We start from the raw sequence: 19,365 nt of genomic DNA on the forward strand, positions 1-19,365 counted from the left end.
TTCTTTATCTTTCTCCTACATCCCTCTGGGGCGAGAGACCTTTATAGCTTCTGGACCCACATGTTCTAACTGGTACTGGGCTGCTATTTAGAATACAGGTGTTAATTATCTACTTAACAAATTGTAGCTGTTTACTTCCAACGGTAAATACAACTTAGTTTCTCCCAGTTAAGAACTGTTTTTCCTGCTGACTAGGGTTCCAAACCCCTATGACACTCCCTCTTGCAGAAGTGTTTAAAGCAGTGACTGGGAGAGCAAGTCTGGTCAAGGAGGTCTGGGTGAAGAGGTCTGGGCGGGAGTAGAAACCACTTCCCCATCATCTGTGAAGCTTTTTTCTAGCTAACTACGTCCATGACCCTAGAATCTCTGAACAGTGCTGAACATCCCCACAAGGCCTAACACACCCCTGCTTCCAAAACTGAGATCCACTGTTTAAAAATCTACAGAAGAGCCTCCTAAGCTGATTTTTTAAAAAATTTAATCGTATGGATTTGTGTCTGAAATCAGAGCTTCTCAAACTTGAATGTGCATATGAATCACTTGGGAATCTTGTGAAAACAAGCTCCGATTCAGTGGGCCTTTTGGATGGAGCCTGAGATTCTGCATTTCCAATAATCTCCAAGGTGATGCTGCTTATTCGAGGACCACATTTTGATTGATAAGCTCTTAAGTAGCCTTCATGATAGAACCCAGGAAGGACTCTACACAGAATGAGTCTATGTGATTGTAGAAAATGTCCACATCCGACAGCCATAAACAGCAGGACCTCTCTGCCCAATTAAACACCTCCTTAATCCCTAATAAGAACAGACGTGCTTGAGGCCATTTAAATCATGGGTCTCCAATGGTTGCTGTCAAAAGAAGCCAAACGGAAATCCATTCAAGGCCCTTGTTCGTGATGCTTGGCTTCAGGCCGTGAAGAACACCTGTCATCCATGCAACAGAAGCATCCATGAGCTGCTGCTACCCACTGGCCCGGGGACAGCACAGCAGCCTGCCCCCAGGAGCAGGTATCAGGTGAACCCTGCAAGTTCTCTGCAGTCACAGCTGGATTTGGCCCCTATCTAACCTTCCCCTTGGCAGAGCTGCTTCATTTCAGCATGACCCTCATAAGTCTTCTGTTTTCTGGCATTCCATAATGTCGTCTTAATGATGTTGACCCCAAAACTACTTTCTAGAAGAGGTTTGCTGCAGAGATTCATTAAAAGGAAAAATCATGATTGCATTACAGCTTTTGTTGTTTTCTTTCTTTGAAGCTGCTGTGACGGTCTTTAGATATGGGGCTAATGGTGGAAATAAATCCTTGCAATTCCCCGTTAATGGTGATTGATGAGCTGAAGAGGCCGACTAGGTGTCCAAGGAACACAGCCAGTTTTTAATGGCACTTTAATTCTGTAAATGTAGAAGACTTCCTTGCAGAAATTGGAAGTTGGAGTGGGTGAGAAATAATTCAACAAATGAGCATGCTTTATTTTTAATAAAGTGAATAGTGTTTTATAAATGTATTTATTTTATTTTTGGCTGCCTTGGGTCTTTGTTGCTGCGCGTGGGCTTTCTCTAGTTGCGGCGGGGGCGGGGGGTACTCTTCATTTTGGTGGAAGGGCTTCTCACCGCGGTGGCGTCTCTTGTTGCGGAGCACGGGCTCTAGGCACGCAGGCTCAGTAGTTGTGGCACACGGGCTTAGTTGCTCTGTGGCATGTGGGATCTTCCCAGACCAGGGCTCGAACCCGTGTCCCCTGCATTGGCAGGTGGATTCTTAACCACTGAGCCACCAGGAAGGCCCCCATAAAGGGCTTCTTAAACTAGTTTTTACCCTGTGTGATTTCAGAATGTCCACTTAGGGTAAAATTTTATAAAAGAAAATAGTTCTGGCAAATAATATAGTGTGTGTCTCATAATGTTTTCATGTACCAAGAAACTGGTGTTTAAGAGAAAAATGTGTCTGTTTCTATTTCAAAACCTAAAGCTCTAATTGGAATTCTTTTTTTTTTTTTTTTTTTTTTTTTTTTGCGGTACGCGGGCCTCTCACTGTTGTGGCCTCTCCCATTGCGGAGCACAGGCTCCGGACGCGCAGGCGCAGCGGCCACGGCTCACGGGCCCAGCCGCTCCACGGCACGTGGGATCCTCCCAGACCGGGGCACGAACCCGCGTCCCCTGCATCGGCAGGCGGACTCTCAACCACTGCGCCACCAGGGAAGCCCTGGAATTCTTTAATATGAGGAAATATTTTCAAACACAAATGATGATGTATTTAAGTCAAGGATCACTCGGAGTTTCTACCTGTGTGAGATAATAATGGAGATCTGTCAAGGCTACTCAGTCTCCTTGATAAACTTAGTTATAAACATGGCAGAGTCCTAGAGTTCCCATCTGCACAGCAAGTAAGGTTGAAATTCCAGCTTATAGGGTGGTCCCTCGGCATCTGCGGGGAATTGGTTCCAGGACACCCACGGATACCAAAGCCCATGGATGCTCCAGTTCCTTATATAAAATGGTGTAGTACAGCCGGCCCTCCCTCTCCGGGGATGCAGGACCCGTGGATACAGAGGGCCGACTGTAAATATTTTTATAATCTATTCCCTTCTTGCCCTTTCCTACTGTCCTTGCAATGGAAACTTCTCTTCTTGTCTTCATTTGCACCCCTACCCCTATCTGTCCCACACATCCTAGTTTGTGCTCTTCTAAATGCAAGTCTGAACCTGTCATTCCCTGGCTTAAAATGTCTATGGCTTCTCTCCTGACAGCAGTGTCCTGAAGCTTTAGCGAAAATCAGAATCACCTGGAGGGCTTGTGAAAACACAGATAGCTGGGCCTCTCTCCAGAGTTTCTGATTCGATATGTATGGGATGAGGCCTGAGAATCTGCATTTCTCACAAGTTACTACATAATTTTGATCCTGCTGGTCCAGGGACCACACTTTGAGGAAAAGCCACCAAACTCTCCATTAATGCATCCAGCACCCTTCAGGATTTGTCCATTGCCTAACTTCCCAGAAGTGGCCCCCCACTCCCGCTCAGCTCTGTTCCTCCGCCTGCATCAGTCACACCAGACTCCTTGGGTCCCAGAAACCAGGGCTGGGGCAAGCTTGTGAAAGTTGTTTACTGCACAAATGACAGAGGCATCGTTCACATTCTAATCTCTTTATTGGCGCCCTCTGGAGTGGACCAGTGCACAGCCTATACCCTTCTATGCAGCAGCCCCGAAATCACCAGGGACTCCTATGGGGGACCCCAGTCAGACAAAATTACTTGGAACTTTCTGAGCAAACCACAGAGTCTGGGCTTTGAAGCTTCACTTATCCTGAGAGGTCAGCCTATCGTGCCCGTTCACACCCCTTTTCTGTGTGGAAACTTCTACCCATCCTTTAAGGCCTCCCTCACAAAAAGAAGATTTATGATGAGAATTGTCCTGAGAGCAAGGAAACATTTTTCCAATAGGAAAAAGAAGGATGATAGAGCTGTAAATACTCCACTGTTCAAAATACTCTGTGTTCAAAATCTGTTTTTTCTCCCTCAGGTTTGCATGAATTATCTTTTCAAAGAACTAGAAAATTGAAGGAGAATAAGAAGGAGAAGAGAGAGGGAAGCTTCTTTTCATTTTCTTATTTTGTTTTAGGTCTTCATACATGTAAGATATTTATTTATATAGGCATGGTATTTTAACAAATTATACTTGTAAATAAATATTAAGTGCAACACTTGGAAGTTTACACTTTTATGAAGTTTTTTGGTGACTTTCCTCTGACGTTTTACTTTTGGTTACATGGAACAGTGATGTGTGTGTGTGTGTGTGTGTGTGTGTGTATTTTTTTCATATTCTTTTTTATTGAAGTATAGTTGTATGTATGTACTTTTTAATAATTAACCTACACTATTAATTCTTCTCAGTGGCTTAACATTTATTGCACAAACCTGAATCCATGCATATCTATACAAGGAACTAACTATCACTTTATTCACTGGTTGGATTAACTGAGGATCCAAGTCATACTCAGCAAAAAAAAAAAAAAAAAAAGAAAGTGATATAAAATGAATACAACACTTTTTGTGTGTGTGGTACGCGGGCCTCCCACTGTCGTGGCCTCTCCTGTTGCAGAGCACAGGCTCCAGACGCGCAGGCTCAGCGGCCACGGCTCACGGGCCCAGCCGCTCCGCGGCACGTGGGATCCTCCCGGACCGGGGCACGAACCCGCGTCCCCTGCATCGACAGGCGGACTCTCAACCACTGCGCCACCAGGGAGGCCCACAACACTTTTTTTAAGAAAATGTACCCTTCTGTGAAGGTGAAGCTGAAAGCTAATACACAGTCAAAAGCAGGCTTCTCAAAGAATAAGGTAAAAAAATGTTTTAAAAAGCAATCTGCTCAACATAATGAAAACAAAAACCAGAAAGGATTAATAAAATTACAGAGCTTAAACTAGGAAAGGATTATTTTGCTGAAGTTGTAAAGTTGGTCTGTTATCGCAAAATGGGATATCTGTAATATGAATTTCTATCGTTAAAAAAAGTCTATTGCTGGTTAAAGCTTTTAGGCTGACTTTGGACCGTGTGGAAGCAAGAGAAAATGACCAGGAACCTATATCTGATTCTTCTTGGGTGATTAGAAAATATTTGGTTTCTTCAAGGTCTATTCTCCTTTCCTCCAGTCCCTTTTTTGTTGTTGTTGTTATTCATTTATTTAAAACAGATTTGCGAAGTGTCTGCTCTGTTTCTACCTATAGAAAATAGGTAGTCATTTCCTTCCATAATTCGAAGATCCTGTTTGAGAAACAAAACTATCTTCTGTGAAACTGTCAAATGATTAGTTAAGAAGGTTGTAAGGTTTTATGGGTGTAACAGATCAAAACTCTGACCAACTGAAGCTACCACAGGGCGGGGGAGAGACAGCTTATTGGAAGGAACTGTTCCAAGGCAGAAACTGAGGGGCTTTGTTGCTCCTTCTCTCTCGACACTGCCATTAAAGTGACTCCATCCAAGCAACTCCTAATCTCCAAGTCTCTCAGTTCAAACTTGAGATTTGCAGGAGGAAGAGGAGTCGATGGGACCAGCCTGGAGCAAGGATTGCCCCCCGGATCAACATTCCAAGGAGGTAAGGTTGCCAGATCAAATACAGAACGCCTAGTGAATTTCTTATAAATAACAAATACTTTGTTGTCTCATACAAGAATTTGATTCAGACTTAACTGGGCATCCTGTATCTTTATTTCCTAAATCTGGCAATCTTGCAAGGAGGCAGCTCTCTGAGTGCAGGCAAGGCTGCAAAGGGAGACCATGTGAGTAACTGCAAGAAGTGTGCGTGACACCTTCTGTGCATTTATTTGGGAACCCAAGAAACAGAGGCTACAGGCATTCAGAGGAGAGAGGCCAGTGTCATCTGGAGTGCAAGGGAGGGCTTCCTGGAGAAGTGGCAGGATTGGGGCAGATAGAGGACAATGGGGGAGGCAGTGCCTGATGGGATGAAAAGGAATGACATGCCCAGGAAGCAGTGAGGGTCCCAGCCCAGGCTGGCTGGAAGGGGGAATTCAAGCCAGTGGGAATTCAACCACCAAGCATGAGTAAAAAGGAATGGAAAGATGAAACCGGCTGAAAAACACATGAAAGCATAACAGTCTTTACAAGGGTCTCAAAATTTGAATCACTTACGGATTCCCCACCCACACTGAGGGTGAGTCCCACTGGCACATAATTAACAAACCCCTTATGTGGTTTCCGAGAGTAAGATTTGTTGATCTTTATTTTCCTCGTTCACCTTCCCTGAGTTCGCTCAGCTCGGGTAAGTGGAAGATGCAGCATCTTGGGAGCTTGGCAGCTGTTAAGAAAAGTCCAACTTAGGGAATTCTTCTTGATTCATTTTGCACCAAGTAATAAAGCTGTCTTTCCTTATGGCCCTCCAACTTGTGCCATATGCACATGAATACACTCTGTTTGTAGGATGTCAAAAGGACCACCATCGAGGCATTGGAGTCACACAAAGAGTGAGGAACTTCTTACGGCTCAACGGGAATAGATGTATGATTTGGGAAGTTCTCAAATAATTATAACAATTAACATTTGGGGGGAATTCCCTGGCAGTCCAGTGGTTAAGACACTGCACATCCACTGCAGGGGGCACGGGTTCGAGCCCTTGTAGGGGAACTAAGATCCCGCATGCCGTGTGGCATGGCCAAATAAATAAATGAATAAATAAGTAAAAATAATTAACATTTTTTAGCGCTCTACAGCTTGCAAAGTGCTATCATGTATTTTATCTTATTTGTTCTTGTATTAGAATTCTTCAGAGAAATAGAACCAATAGAATATATATATATATATATATATATATATTCAGATTTTTCCATAACATCTTACAGAAAATCCAAACAAACTTTTTGGCCAACCCTATATATGTAAATGCATATAGAGGTGTGTGTGTATTTATATATAGAGAGAGAGACAGACAGGTAGGCATTAAGGAGCTGGTCTCACACAATTGTGAGGACTGGCAAGTCTGAAACCCACAGGGCAAGAGAGCAGGCTGAAAATTCAAGTTAAGAGTTGATGTTTCAATCTTGAGTTCAAAATCCACAGAGCAGGACTTCCCTGGTGACGCAGTGGTTAACAATCCAAGTGCCAATGCAGGGGACACAGATTCAATCCCTGAATCCGTGGATCCCACATGCTGTGGAGCAACTAAGCCCGTGCGCCATAATAACTGAGCCTGCGCTCTAGAGCCCACGAGCCACAACTACTCAGCTTGCGCACCTAGAGCCCGTGCTCTGCAGCAAGAGAAGCCACCGCAGTGAGAAGCCCACACACCGCAACGAAGAGTAGCCCCCGCTCGCCGCAACTAGAGAAAGCCCACGTGCAGCAACGAAGACCCAACGCAGCCAAAAAAATTAGTTAATTAAAATTTTTAAAAATAAATAAATAAAAGCAATGGCTTTTAAAAAAACCCAAATTAAAAAAAAAAAAAAATTCCACAGAGCAGGCCAGGCAGACTGGAAACTCAGGCAAGGTTTCTGTGTGACAGTCTCGAGGCAGAATTGCTTCTTCTTTGGAAAACTTGTCGTCATCTTAAGACCTTCAACTGATTGGACGAGGCCCACCCACACGATGGAGGCTAATCTGCTTTACTCAAAGTCTACTGATTTAAACATTAATCACACCTAAAAAATACCTTCACAACTTCCAGACTGATGTTGGATGCAACAACTGGGCACCACAACCTGGCCAAGTTGGCACATAAAATTAGCCAGCACAGTCCTCAAAGCAATGCTCTATAGGTAAGCAAAACAAGTCTTTATTTTCCACATTTTCTACATGGGAATAATAAGCCCTAGAAAAGGCTAATTGTGGTGCCCAAGTCCTCAAAACTAATAGAATAATCAGAAGCAGGATTCAGACTCAGACTTGTCAACTCTAAGTCCACCCACCAGGTGCAGTAGAATCCCTGAATCTTTGTTTCTTTATCTATAAAGTAAGACATGGTATACCTCAAGATTTCATCTAACTTGACTGTTCTATGACTTTTTTTTTTTTTACATTTTAGGCATCAAGTTAAATGAAATCCTGTTCAAAGGATATACTCCACTAATTCTCTTTCTGGTGTCCTTCCCCCAAAATCTGTTATTCACACATTAAAGGGAGGAGTCTGAACCTTTATGGTGTGCTTTCTTGGAGTTAGGCTGATCAGTCTAAAGAAAAGAGCCATCGCTCCTGCCCTTCAGGGGCCAATAGAGGCAGTAATGTTTGTGTTTCACCGTGCTTGGCCCATCTTCATTTTTAATCTCTGGCTCCTGAAGACTTTGTAAGAACAAATTACCTACAAAGCGGTTGTCTAATCACTGGAGTGGGTGTAAGATTAAAGGTGTCTCCATCTCACTGTTTCTCCTTTCTTTGCAGAGTTACTATGAATGAGATTGAAGTTCCCTTCACCAGCCTTCTACCTAATGACTTGCTTCCCAAAAGCTAATCTTTGAAAATAAGACATATATCATGGGTAGTGAAACGCAGCTTATTTCAGGAGATACCAAGAAAATATTACAACAGTATCTTTAGTCATAAGACAGCCAGAAACACTCCTCTCAAAAAATTGGGTTTGGATCTGAGAATAAAAACCAGAAGAAAAATTCGATAGTATGTAGAACTGGATTGCTTCTCACATCCCACCCCATCCCAAATGAAAAGCATCACGCAGGCTTCCAGCTGACATCTGCTTGTGTGTGGATGACTGGGTCTTTTGAAACCCCTCATTCAACAGTCCACAAGTGGGGGATGAGGGATTGAATTCCTGGGCTCCTGGTGTCCACGGGTCCAAAATAATTTAAAATCAACTGACCTCTTCAGTAATGCTCATTCTTTGCATGAGTCATGTGGTGCTAGCCCATAGGGATTCACGCTTGTCTACGCAAATCATCAGAGAACTTAAGCACAGAATCTCATTTGTCCCGGGAGGGCAGGGGGTATTTGTGAGAAGAAATAGGTCTGATCATCATCCAAGGGCCCCCAGCCTTAGAGGAAGCACCATGGTTTCAAGGAATATGAGATATTAGGACTGCAAACAGTTCTAGATTATTCTTCCTCTGGTGCAAATCACAGGATTTATTTTCTGGTTTGCTGAGTCCAGTAGTCTTCTGGGAAACAGCTAGAAATAGAAGATAGGTAGATGAAAGTTGTGATATTTTTACCTCCTTCTCACTTCTTCCCTCGACAAACGGTTTGGTCTTTGGCTTACAGGCTCAGAACTGTCATTGTGCTTTGTCCTCTTCCTGAAAATAGAAGAAGTTTCAGGTTTCTAATAATGCTCATCACAGACCTTCTTCCTGCCGACTTAAATAAGTTGATTTCTCTCCTGAAAATTCTTATCATCACGTTTCCCCGTGTTGTTTTCTATTGCTGACCAGGTTTTGCTTTTTGGTTTTTTTAATGTACTATATTCCGCTAAGAAGATAACGCGGGAGTGCTATATAGTTAAGAGCTTATAACTCACTCAGTTTCACCTCTCAGCACATATTTGTCAAAGAAGGAAGGAGAGTCTGGGGGAGATGAGAGAGAGTATCTGTACTGACCTCAGTGCAAGGCACCCAAGTTCCCATGTGTTTTGGGGGAGTACTGAAAGTTGGTGAATACAAAGCAGATTATCACTCAGGAGGCCCAAGCTTGAGAACTTTCTGCCTATTTTAAGACTCAAGGCAGGTCAAATTCAGCCAAAGCGACCTCAGTCTACCTCTTTCTTTTTAATTGTGATATAATTGACATATAACATTGATTTAATTTTAGGTGTACAGCATAAGGATTTGATATCTGTCTATATTATGAAATGATTACCACAATGAGTTTAGTTAACATCCATCACTTCACATAGTAACAAAATGTTTTTCCTGTGATGCCACTTTTAAGATCTACTCTCTTCACCGCTTTCAAATCTACAACACAGTAGTATTAACCCATACGGTACATCCCCAGGACTCAATTTATTTTATTATTGGCAGTTCATACCCTTTGACCAACCTCACCCATTCCGCCCACACACCCAGCCAACCTCAGTCCAGTTCTTAAATATTGGCAAACTAGATGGTTCAGTCCTAAGGCAAATAATCTACAGTTATCTGGGTTTTGCATGCAAACCACTGGCGAGGTAAAACAATGTGCTTGAATGTCTTTAAACTATGAGCATGAACTAGGGCTCCAGTTGTATTTAAATGGGGGAGAAGCAGTTTGTGTTCATTATTCCCTCCCAGTGCTGACCAAAGGCTTTTTCCAGACACAACTCCAGCACGTATGGTACTTTACATTTTATAGATGCTTCGTGTGCTTGACCTAGTCTGGTCCTTAACAAGCCTCTCAGGTAGGTGAGGCAAATGGAAGGCACCTCATTTTGCAGATGAGGGCACTAATGTTTGCAGAGGAAACTGGCTTGTCCGCGTGGCCACGGAGGTAGGACCATGGGTTTTATTTAGTTTTTAACATCTTTATTGGAGTATAATTGCTTTACAATGGTGTGTTAGTTTCTGCTTTATAACAAAGTGAATCAGCTATACATAGACATATATCCCCATATCCCCTCCCTCTTGCGTCTCCCTCCCACCCTCACTATCCCACCCCTCTAGGTGGTCACAGAGGACTGAGCTGATCTCCCTGTGCTATGCGGCAGCTTCCCACTAGCTGTCTATTTTACATTTGGTAGTGTATATAAGTCCATGCCACTCTCTCACTTCGTCCCAGCTTACCCTTCCCCCTCCCCGTGTCCTCAAGTCCATTCTTTACGTCTGCATCTTTATACCTGTCCTGCCCCTAGGTTCTTCAGAACCTTTTTTTTTTTTTTAGATTCCATATATATGTGTTAGGATACGGTATTTGTTTTTCTCTTTCTGACTTACTTCACTCTGTATGACAGTCTCTAGGTCCATCCACCTCACTATAAATAACTCAATTTCGTTTCTTTTTATGGCTGAGTAATATTCCATTGTATATATGTGCCACATCTTCTTTATCCATACATCTGTCGATGGACACTTAGGTTGCTTCCATGTCCTGGCTATTGTAAATAGAGCTGCAATGAACATTGTGGTACATGACTCTTTTTGAATTATGGTTTTCTCAGGGTATATGCCCAGTAGCGGGATTGCTGGCTCGTATGGTAGTTCTATTTTTAGTTTTTTAAGGAACCACCATACTGTTCTCCATAGTGGCTGTATCAATTTACATTCCCACCGACAGTGACGGCCATTCTGACCAGTGTGAGGTGATACCTCATTGTAGTTTTGATTTGCATTTCTCTAATGATTAGTGAAGTTGAACATCCTTTCATGTGTTTGTTGGCAATCTGTATATCTTCTTTGGAGAAATGTCTATTTAGGTCGTCTGCCCATTTTTGCCTTGAGTGGTTTGTTCTTTTTGAAATTGAGCTGCATGAGCTGCTTGTAAATTTGGGGGATTAATCCTTTGTCAGTTGCTTCATTTGCAAATACTTTTTCCCATTCTGAGAGTTGTCTTTTCGTCTTGTTTATGTTTTCCCTTGCTGTGCAAAAGCTTTTAAGTTTCATTAGTTGCCATTGGTTTATTTTTGTTTTTATTTCCATTTCTCTAGGAGGTGGGTCAAAAAGGATCTTGCTGTGATTTATGTCCTAGAGTGTTCTGCCTGTGTTTTCAGTTTATTGGTTTATTTTTGTTTTGAGGTGCAGGTCCTGTCCCTATTCTTTTGTCTCTGTTTTTTGTTTTTTTCTTTTGCCTTAGCCAGGTACGTGGGGAGTTTCTTGCCTTTGGGGAGGTCTGAAGTCTTCTGCCAGCATTCAGTAGGTGTTCTGTAGGAGTTGTTCCACATGTAGTTGTATTTCTGATGTATTTGTGGGGAGGAAGGTGATCTCCACTTCTTACTCCTCTGCCATCTTGAAGGTCTCATCAGGCCATGTATTTTAATTCCTTGTCCTGTGTTCTTTCCACCACAAAACACACACTATCTTCAAAAGATATAAAATCAACAAGTTGGTAAATAGGGGCAAATCTCCACCTGCCTTACTTCTCTCACAAACAGAAATCGATGCAACCAACTTTTGGGACCCCGTAACGCCAGTGCCAGGAGCCCTATTCTTACCTCTGTGTGATCCTCTGAAAGTCTGTGTCTAAGTGAAGAATTAAATCATTGTCCACGCAATGCAAAAGGGAAGAAAAGTGTTATCCAGAAAGAATGTCTATTCCCAGTAACTAAATGCTTGGAACATACAGAGTATGATGTTTTACAAAGCCTTCCCATTTGAATTTTTTATTTCTTAAGCAACAAAATTATATATTGGCAATTCATCCAAAATGATGGGCTCAACTGTGACTTGTCCTTGGTTTGGTTTGCGGACGTGAATGGAATTAGCACAATGTTTTAGTTGAGAAAGAGACTCGCCATATGTTAGAGGTGAAAGGAACCTTGGAAATGATGTAATCCAAATTCCAAGGGGGTTGACGGATATCACCCAGGTAATTGTTTGGAATTTCCACTTCATTTGCGATATACAAACATAAGTCTATTTGCTGGAGCCGAAAAGAGCCAGCTCTGGAGGCTGGTTATTAGGGGTGACAGGATTAAAAACCTAACTTGGGCATGGTTATAATAAATGAAGCAATACGTAACCACCATAAGGGTTTGCTGTACCAAAGTAAATATCCATATTTAGAGGTGTATCCTGTAGCTTAGAGCAAAATTTCACATTTGTTCTATTTATTGTGTTAAAAAAAAAAAACTCTACCATAAAACAATAACCTTGCATTTGGCTTATTGCATCACACATCATCCTTGGTATATATTGAATAATTTGTCGAAGGTGCTGTCTTTCTTGGAGAATTCCAAGTTTCACAAGATATTTAAAATAAATGATTTTCTGTCATGAGACAGAAAATAATGCACTGCAATACCTTATAGTTTAACATGAATGTGGGGTTGCTAAGGGCTTGAGTGTTTGGATTTTTTTTTTTTCTTTAGTAATTCCTTTCCTTCAAGAATGTCCTTCAAATCATGCTGTGCACATGCTAAATTTTCAGGTGTTAAAAGTAGCCATATTCCTTAAATTGCCATCCACCAGATCATAGACTAAGTTAGAACTCTACAATGTTCATTATTTCCCAAAATTACATACGAAAGTAAAATGACCTACAATCTAGGTCAGATTGTGGAGTCATGGAAAAGCTGAAGGTCTACCTTGGATCTTCCACTTCGTTCTTTGTCTAAAAGGTTGGAAGATAGTAGAATGGTATCATTTGTAGTTCTACTTTTCTCTTGCTCTTGGAGGTGGTAATCCTAAATAAAATGCATCCAAAACAGGCAGGTGAACAGATAAGAAGATATGGAAAATCTAGAATATGGATTATCAGCACAAGAATTCTGGCAGCAATCCCAGTACTTAAAATGCCCAAAGGTATATCAGGAACAGTGTGACCTTCTAGAAAATACAGAGGAACCTAGTTCCTTAGGGTAAGAACGTAAGAGTAATTGGAATCTGACCAATGCTTCCGAAGAATATTTAAGTGACAGAATACTGTAAATGTCCCCCTTCTATTGGCCCCTGAGGGTAAAGATTTGAGGTGAGCATTCCCAACCTGTCCTTACTAAACCCTCTGAATCCATTATCCATGGGTTTATCTAAACCTTCTTGAGGGGGTTTCTAACTTTAGCCTTCACAGTCTCTGGAGTAGATGAAGAGAACCTTTATTCTACTGTCATTCATTGATCCACATTTTTAAAGGAACTCCTGAAGTATACTCAGGTAAAAAGTACTTAGTTTTGTTTAAGAAAAAAATTATAAAACACTAGTAATTCAGTACTGTCCTTTAAGTTAAGAAAACTTAAATCTTTACTTAACATCTGCAGTGCGTTCTGGAACAAACTATGGTTTTCACTATAAAGTGATTTAAGAGGAAAGATGGGAGCTGGAAGAAACAGGAAGAAAAAACAATGAAAGGTATAAATGAGGCATAAGAGGAGAAAAGAGCAAGGGTAAGGAGAATAACCCAGAAGTAGAGAAACTTAGAAGGATAAAGAGGAGAGAAGTTCAGAAGTCCTGATGTCAGTTATAGATAATTTTTTCACAGTCTCATGCTTATTGAGATGTGTGGCCTCAAGATATTTAATCATTGTCTACTGAATGCTGAATCTCTAAACTAAACAGTGTCAGGATATTTTTCTCAGAGCTACAAATAATAACTGAGACCAGTGATAGGTCATTGACAAAGGTCAGATGAAACCAAGCCAGACCTAACCTAGGTAAGAGAGGTTTCCTACTTCACCAAGAATCATGTGTTCCAGACGCACAATCTGTACTAAGCAAAGAAGTGCTTTATTCTGTTGCCCTCAAATCTTCATCTTCATGCTTTGCCTTATCAATCTAGAACACTGGGTTACAGTGAGGAAATCCCTGCTTAAGCTGTCTACACCCTGCATGGTTTTACAGATTTCCCACATACCTGTTCTTGGCCTTTGTCTTTCCAGACTGAAGTCCTGTTCATTTCAGCCTCTAACACTATGAGTAATTTTCATTTATTTAGTGATGTCTGTGTGCCGGGTAATCTTCACAACAGCCATGAAATAACTACGATTGTTGTCCTCATTTGACAGATCTGTAAACTGAGACATAGAGAGGTTAAGTCACTTGCCCAAAGTCACACAGTAAGCAATAAAGCCAAGCTCAGAGGTCAGAATGACTGACTCCAAAATTCAGTCACCGATCCTCTTTTCACTTCTTATTGAGCGCTTCCTCTCTCCTTCCACATCTGATATGGTGCAGCTTTTCCTGTGCCCCACGGTGATCCCTGAACCGAGATCACCATGGACGGTCTTCAAGTTCTTTGTTCTGAAACCTTTCTCAACTGAATGAAGTTGGCTCATAATCCTCCTCTCCCACCAGAGGCTGGCCAGAAGGCCACATAGCCCAGGATGGAGGCTCCCTGACTTGGTTCAGCCTTCAGTGCTTACCACACAAAACGTACTTGTTCTATGGAAACATTGTTGTACTGAGGCCAGATTATCCCTCCACGCATAGGTCTGCATTCACGTTTTTAGTTGTAGAATAAAACTTCTGGCCATAATGAATTTTTTCTAGCTAATATACCATGTATGGCAATTCATGTAAGGAAGCATAAACTGGGTGGTTAAGAGAGAAAAATTACAAATAATTAAGGAGGAGAGATGACTATTCTCTGAAAACTCTTCCAAAGGTGCCTGAGAACAATGGGGGAGGGTGGAGAATGGATTTTTTTCAAATGGCTTAGACCCTAGAATTTAAAAGCATATTACATTAGGCTTCTTTTTATTATTGTTCATTTTTACTGAGAGTAGAGTTGCTTTACAATGTTGTGTTATCGTCTGCTGTACAGCAAAGTGAATCAGCTGTACATATGTGTATATCCTCTCTTTCTTGGATTTCCTTCCCATTTAAGTTACCACAGAGCACCGAGAAGAGTTCCCTGTGCTGTATAGAACGTTCTCATTCATTATCTATTTTATACACGTTAGGCTTCTACGTGAAATGAACTCATAAAAAGTGAATGTATTTGTGTTAGTTGGAGAATTGGGGGTCGTAAAGTTACCTTCCTGGACTACCTTTGAGCAAGACATATCATTTAAAGAATGGTGAACCCATATGTCTCCTAGCTGCCTAAGCAACTAAGAGGCCTTGCTGACCTGACTTTCTTTTCTCTTCCAGATCTTGGCTATCGTGTCCATCTTGTTCATCGTACTCTCCACCATTGCGCTGTCTCTCAACACGCTACCAGAGCTGCAGGAGATGGATGAATTTGGACAGCCCAATGACAACCCCCAGTTAGCCCACGTGGAGGCCGTGTGTATCGCCTGGTTTACCATGGAGTACCTCTTACGGTTCCTGTCCTCACCAAATAAATGGAAGTTCTTCAAGGGCCCCCTGAACGTCATCGACTTGCTGGCCATCTTGCCGTACTATGTCACCATTTTCCTCACGGAGTCCAACAAGAGCGTGCTGCAGTTCCAGAACGTGAGGCGCGTGGTCCAGATCTTCCGCATCATGCGTATCCTCAGGATCCTGAAACTCGCCAGACACTCGACGGGCCTGCAGTCCCTGGGATTCACCCTCAGGCGGAGCTACAATGAACTGGGCTTGTTGATATTGTTCTTGGCCATGGGGATAATGATATTCTCCAGCCTGGTCTTTTTCGCCGAGAAGGACGAAGACGCGACCAAGTTCACCAGCATCCCGGCCTCATTTTGGTGGGCCACCATCACAATGACCACTGTCGGCTACGGTGACATCTACCCAAAAACACTATTAGGGAAGATCGTGGGAGGCCTCTGCTGTATTGCAGGAGTGCTGGTGATCGCCCTTCCTATCCCAATCATTGTGAACAACTTTTCTGAGTTTTACAAGGAGCAGAAACGCCAGGAGAAGGCCATTAAAAGGAGAGAGGCTCTCGAGCGGGCCAAGAGGAATGGAAGCATCGTTTCTATGAACTTAAAAGATGCCTTTGCTCGCAGTATGGAACTGATAGACGTGGCTGTGGAGAAGACCGGAGAGTCAGCCAACACAAAAGACCCCGCGGGTGATAACCGCCTCTCCCCAAGCCGGTGGAAGTGGGCCCGGAAGGCTCTCTCGGAAACAAGCTCCAACAAGTCTTACGAGAATAAGTACCAGGAGGTCAGCCAAAAAGACTCCCACGGGCAGCTGAACAACACTTCTTCCTCCAGCCCACAGCATCTGAGTGCCCAGAAGCTGGAGATGCTGTACAACGAGATCACCAAGACGCAGCCCCACTCCCACCCGAATCCCGACGGCCAGGGGCAGCCCGAGAGGCCGTCCGCGTACGAAGAAGAGATAGAGATGGAGGAGGTGATCTGCCCGCAGGAGCAGCTGGCGGCCGTGGCGCAGACCGAGGGCGTCGTGGACATGAAGAGCACCTCCAGCATCGACAGCTTCACGAGCTGCGCCACCGACTTCACGGAGACCGAGAGGTCGCCCCTGCCGCCGCCGCCCAACGCTTGCCACCTGCAGATGAAGTTCCCACCCGACCTCGCCCGGATAGAAGAGCACCAAAGAGCCAGGGCCCCCCCATTCCTCACCCTAGCCCGAGAGAAGGGGCCCGCGGCCAGGGACGCCGGCCCGGAATACGCTCCAATCGACGTAACTGTGAACCTCGACTCCAGCGGGTCCCAAGGTGGGCCCCACGGCCCCTTGCTCTCGGACAGTGCCGCCGAGAGCCCGAAGAGCTCGCTGAAGGGCAGCAACCCGCTCAAGTCCAGATCGCTCAAGGTGAACTTCAAGGACAGCAGAGGCGGTGCCCCGCAGACTCCACCCAGCACGGCCAGGCCACTGCCGGTCACCACGGCGGACTTCCCACTCACCGCCCCGCAGCTCATCAGCACCATCCTCTTGGAAGAAACCCCCTCCCAGGGAGACAGACCCTTGCTGGGCGCTGAGGTTCCGGCACATTGTCAGGGACCCTCCAAAGGGCTGACGCCTCGGTTTCCCAGGCAGAAACTCTTTCCTTTCTCATCCAGAGAGAGGAGGAGCTTCACGGAAATAGACACGGGCGAAGACGATGATTTCTTAGAGCTCCAAGGGACCACGAGGCAGGACAAGCAGGCCGACTCCAGCCCGAACTGCTTTGCAGATAAGCCTAGTGACGGGAGAGACCCTTTAAGAGAAGAGGCCTCTGTGGGCTCTTCCTCTCCACAGGACACAAGTCACAACTGTAGGCAAGACATTTACCATGCTGTGTCAGAAGTAAAAAAGGACAACAGTCAAGAAGGGTGCAAGGTGGAAAACCACTTGTTTGCCCCAGAAATTCATTCCAACCCAGGAGACACAGGTTACTGTCCCACACGTGAAACCAGCATGTGACTAGTTACAAAGGCAATAATAATTTAAAAAAAAAAAAAAAAAAAAAAAAACTTGTTTCTTAAAAATGCGGTTAATAATGCCTGTGAACTAAAAAGTGGGAAGCCCCTCCCCCCAAAAAAAGTGCATAAAATGTTATTTTTGCATGGCATGAACAGTTTAGTTTAAGTACTGTTTAAATAAAGCATCAAGACTGCATTTTGTACCAAACAAACAAAAATGACTGAAGAACAGTGAACAAATAAAGAGAGCTCTATTACGAACCGGTATTCTGCAATGTCTGACATTTTTGATCCTTTCATTTCAAATTGTAGACAGAGTTTCGACTTTGAGCTTTTCCGTTACAATGAATTTTAGAATTTGCACATGAAAGGATGAAATGTCATTGCATGAGTTCGTAATTGCCAGGCAAGGTGCTTTGAGCTTGCAAAATGGGTAACTTTGTAAATAACGGGGCTTGGGATGCAAAAGTGTCAAGAACAGATGGAAAGAAGTTACTGAGACACAGGCACTTCCTTCACAGCTACTTCCTGGAGGAGCTGTACAGACTTCTGTTGCAAAATTGCAACCTTTTCTTAAAGCATCCCACATATCTTGCTTTGGGTTATAAAGCTCTTATAAGTACATCTGTTTAAAGGAATACAGTATTTTTATTGACTTGTGATATAACTCATAGGGTGCATTTTTCTTTTTTGCTTCTGCTTAGTTGTGGCATTTGTGGTTTTATTTATAAATCATGGAAATAGGCAAGATGTAATGACCAGATATCCAAAAACTTGGAATTGCAGTTTGAAATTTTGCCAGTCAATTATATATCACTAATATCATGGGGGAAAGTATCTATCATGCCACAGCCTATTACAGAAATGCATTTTTTTAAAAACCTGAACATACTTAAAAGATGATATTACACAACTAAACTAATTTTTAATGGCCCTCCACTTTTGGAAAGCAGTTCTTTAAAAAAAAAAAAAAGAAAAAAAGAAGGGGACTTCCCTGGTGGCACAGTGATTAAGGATCCGTCTGCCAATACGGGGAACACGGGTTCAACCCCTGGTCCCAGAAGATCCCACATGCCACAGAGCAACTAAGCCCATGCGCCACAACTTCTGAGCCCGGGCGCCTAGAGCCCATGCTCCGCAAGAAGAGAAGCCCCCGCCGCATCGAGAAGCCCGCGCACCGCAACAAAGAGTAGCCCCTGCTCGCCGCAACTAGAGAAAGCCCGTGCGCAGCAACGAAGACCCAATGCAGCCAAAAATAAATTAAATAAATAAAATTTTTTTTAAATGTATGTTGGCCATCTAAAGACGACTGTATTTTCCATTGAATCCAACATAACCTTTTCGATCTAAAGATCTAAAGATAGAATGTAGACGTGCCAAAATGGGAATTCCAAAAAGTGACTTTTGGCAAACTGAAAGCAGCGTTATTTAAGTAAGACTGCCACCCCACCCACCTGTACCCCATAGATAGAGTTGGGTTTGGAAATGAGTAACCTGGCCTGGGACTTGCCTGGTGGTCCACTGGTTAAGACTCCACGCTTCCACTGCAGGGGGCACAGGGTTCCATCCCTGGTGGGGGAACTAAGATCCCGCATGCCGCATGGTGCGATCAAAAAAAAAAAAGAACCCTGGCCTGATAATGGATCACCCACAGTATTTCCCAGTGAGGGGAGAAAACACTGCCACCTGGGGAAGGCCACAAATGCCAGTAGCACCATAGCACCATCCAGTGATCGCAGCATCTAGAAACACCCCCTCATGTTTCCAACGCCCCCAAGAGATGGAGGATTATCCTAGTTGAAAGCAGTACTTCCAGCATTTTCACCTGAGAACAGTGAAGTCCAGAGGCGTTAGGATATTGCTAGTGATCGTCCTGTTAGTGAAGACTGTGCTAAAACCCAGGTCGTTTGAATCCACTTTGCCTCACAGGAAATCAAGGCTCTAGCTCGATATGCAACTACCTGATGGGTGATCCTGGATGAGCCTTGAAAACCTCTCTTAGTTTCAGTTTTATCCCAATAAAAATCAAGACAAATT

At 43.4% G+C, this 19,365-nt stretch overlaps 1 protein-coding gene across 2 annotated transcripts in view; it reads left to right on the forward strand.

Moving 5' to 3' along the window:
- The window catches only part of KCNB2 (potassium voltage-gated channel subfamily B member 2), a 365,241-nt gene extending 347,283 nt beyond the window's left edge, over positions 1-17,958 (forward strand). For both annotated transcript variants that reach the window (XM_059042922.2, XM_067017413.1), the window contains one exon: positions 15,164-17,958. In XM_059042922.2, the coding sequence (XP_058898905.1) occupies positions 15,164-17,329 (2,166 nt within the window). In that variant the 3' untranslated portion in view covers positions 17,330-17,958. The remainder of the gene's footprint in view (positions 1-15,163) is intronic.
- The last annotated feature ends 1,407 nt before the right edge of the window (positions 17,959-19,365 follow it).

Source organism: Kogia breviceps, chromosome 17 (assembly GCF_026419965.1).
Source record: "Kogia breviceps isolate mKogBre1 chromosome 17, mKogBre1 haplotype 1, whole genome shotgun sequence".
In the NCBI taxonomy this organism is placed as follows: Eukaryota; Metazoa; Chordata; class Mammalia; order Artiodactyla; family Physeteridae; genus Kogia; species Kogia breviceps.